The 2,917-nt window shown below is 37.8% G+C and overlaps 1 protein-coding gene across 1 annotated transcript in view; it reads left to right on the plus strand.

The window, feature by feature from the left end:
* Positions 1–735: 735 nt before the first annotated feature.
* The window catches only part of CPA2 (carboxypeptidase A2), a 22,667-nt gene continuing 20,485 nt past the window's right edge, over positions 736–2,917 (plus strand). The window contains 1 exon segment of the mRNA XM_006158823.2: positions 736–844. Coding sequence (XP_006158885.1) covers positions 780–844 — 65 coding nt within the window. The 5' untranslated portion in view covers positions 736–779.

Genomic DNA, 2,917 nt, shown 5'->3' on the forward strand with positions numbered 1-2,917 from the left:
CATGGAAAGAAATTTGGAAAGATATATATCAAATGGTTTTCTTTAGGTGGAAGAATTAGTTGTGATTAAATAAAATATTTCCTTTTACCCCAAACTTTCTGTAACAAGCATATTCATCGTTATAATCAGGAAGACATTTTCATTTCAGGAAAAAGGACAGAAAGAAGGATAGCAATTTGGTGTAAATGCAGATAGATCACCTTAGAGATAGTGCAAAAATGAATATTAAATGCCTTCTGTTTTGTTTTAATATAGAGTGAGGACTGGAATGGGCCACATCTACAGGGACATTTAGCAGATGTGGACTGAGCGATTGCAGTGGTTCAGGGTAAACATAAAAAAATAAACAAATGAGCAAACTAATGGAATGTGATAGACAGGATGCCTGAGTAATTACTATAAATGCTCTGCCCCTCTTTTTTTTTTGTCAGGGACCTTAACCCCTAGGTCTATTAATCTGGCTTCTATCACTGGGCAAAGCTAGTGGCACGTTTTGTTCTAAATCATACATATATGATTTGCCCTTGGTATGCTCTAGCAATTTTGTTTTCTTACCATCAAAGTTTGTTATCTCATCATAGAAATGGAAAATGTACACATTGGTGAGATTACACAGGTGGATGTCTAAGACCTTGAGAATTTCACATGCAGCTGAGAAATTTACCATATGGGAATTCACTTGAGTTCTCAGAAGACCAATAGATCAACCTCAGCTATAGTCCCTATAAATAAAGTTCAGGGAGGACTCTGAATCTTGGACTCTGGAAAAACTTTTGACCATGAGGTTGATCCTGTTTTTTGGTGCCCTTTTTGGGCATATCTACTGTCGAGAAACATTTGTGGGGTAAGTTATGCTTTCTGGTGCTTGTTTGAATGTTATGTGCCTGATAGAGTCTCTCATTTGATTGTTATAAAAAATGGATGTAAGCATTGAGTGTTTTCAGAGGTTTCTTGAATTTGGGATTGGAGGGTGGTGGGCAGTGGAAAAAATAGGAATGGGTGATTGAAAAGGAGATGAATGATATGTGAAAGAAAGAACAAAAGTGAAAACCAAATACACATAATCCTATTTCTCTCTGCCCTTACTGATTTGTCCCTCCAACGGTCAGAATGTGGAGATGATAAACATCAGGGAGAAGAGAGCTATTAGGCCATTTTTCTCAGGAGGTTTCAGTCATAGTCAAGGCTGTTGTCCCACTTCCTTCCCTCCTTTCTGGATTTCATCCTCCACATCAACTCAGTCCTCTCCTATTTTAAGATTTAGTGTCTAGGTAGTGGAACCTCATGAAGCGGGAAGGCCAGGGCGGTAGATTTCAGTCAACTCTTTATCTTGTAGCTTGGTAGGATTCATCCTTTCTCCAAAGTACTTGGGTTCCACAACTATACCATGAAGGGCTCTAGCCAGCATTTTGAAAGAGGATTGTAGGGAGCTAATGAAGCAACAACAAAAAATGTGGGTGGTCAAAATTTTGGAATCAGAGAATTAAACAAACTGTAGGATATCTGGGAACTTTGACTAAATTCAAATGCGTCGTTAAGTCTGTAGGAGAGAATCTATGTAGCAAGCACATGCCCGTTTTTTAAATCACTGGCCCTTCCCCCTCCACTTTTTTCCTTCAATGAACAACTCGAAGGACTACTATTCCTTAGATCACACGCCTAATACATTACTTTCCCCAGTACTTTTCCCAGTTAAAAGAGGACACCTGGGAGTCCATGCATTAACTAAAAGTAATGAGACTCAAAAAACAAGGCACAAGAGCCCTGAAGAGCTCACATTCTATCACTTACGTATTCCACTAGAATTCACTGAAAATTACCTGGGGCCTAGTTTCAGAAGACCTATATTCTGGTTCTTGTATATGAAAGGTCTTTCATGGAAAGTTCATGGAAAATGCATATTATGAAAACAAACTGTGCATAGATTTCAAAATTTTGCATCAAATGAATTCATACTTTAATTCCATTTTTTTCATGAAATTTTTGAAGTCCCTGCCTATGGCTCACTGTACTGATTCCTTCCCAAAGCATAAATGGATGAGTAGTGACTTGGGAAGTGAGACTACTCGGAGAAAGGGAAAGACAAGGGACCTCTCTCAAAGAAGAGGCTATAAGAATCCATGTCTTCTACCTTCACCTGAAGGATCTGTGTTTACTTGTTTTGAAAGTTCTCTTTCTAGCCAAGGCATCCTTAATATCCTTTATTCTCCATTAGAAGTATGTGTGTGTGCATGTGTGTGTGTGTGTGTAAAGAGGAGCACACCATAATTTTTGAGTCCTTATTGTCCTTAACCATCCCTGAATTTAGGCCATGTGAATGGAGTTTGGAGACAGAACCCTGATACATTTTCAGGGGACAAGATAATCAAAGCAAACCAAACCAAACAACGAAAACAATCCTAAGTCTCCCTAGATGGGAATCTGATTCCTCTTACAAGCACCAAATTAATTATTCCATTTCTTCTTCGCTTATTTCAGGAAAACAAGAACCAATAACATTTGAAAGCCAATGCTTTAGAGCAGCAGGTATTATTGATAAATACTCATTAGCTAAAGGAAAGGTAATTTAAAGGCAAGTTTCCTGCTAGGAGCAGATACACGTCTTAATTATTGTTTAGATAACACTTCCTTGGAGGAAATAAAGCCATTTTATCTCCTCTTCATTCTGGAGATGTGGATCATTATACTATATATTATTTCTGGATTGCCAAACAGATTATTGAATATTGCATTGACCTCTTACACGTGGAGACTGACAGGAGCAGAAAGCAACAGGAAACAGTATCCAGGTTTTTGCTCTTTAAAAACAAAGAAAGAAAGAAAGAAAAAGAAAGAAAGAGAGAAAGAGAGAGAGAGAGAGAGAGAGAGAGAAAGAAAGAAAGAAAGAAAGAAAGAAAGAAAGAAAGAAAGAAAGAAA

Source organism: Tupaia chinensis, unplaced genomic scaffold (genome assembly GCF_000334495.1).
Source record: "Tupaia chinensis unplaced genomic scaffold, TupChi_1.0 Scaffold000610_1, whole genome shotgun sequence".
Classification (NCBI taxonomy): Eukaryota; Metazoa; Chordata; class Mammalia; order Scandentia; family Tupaiidae; genus Tupaia; species Tupaia belangeri.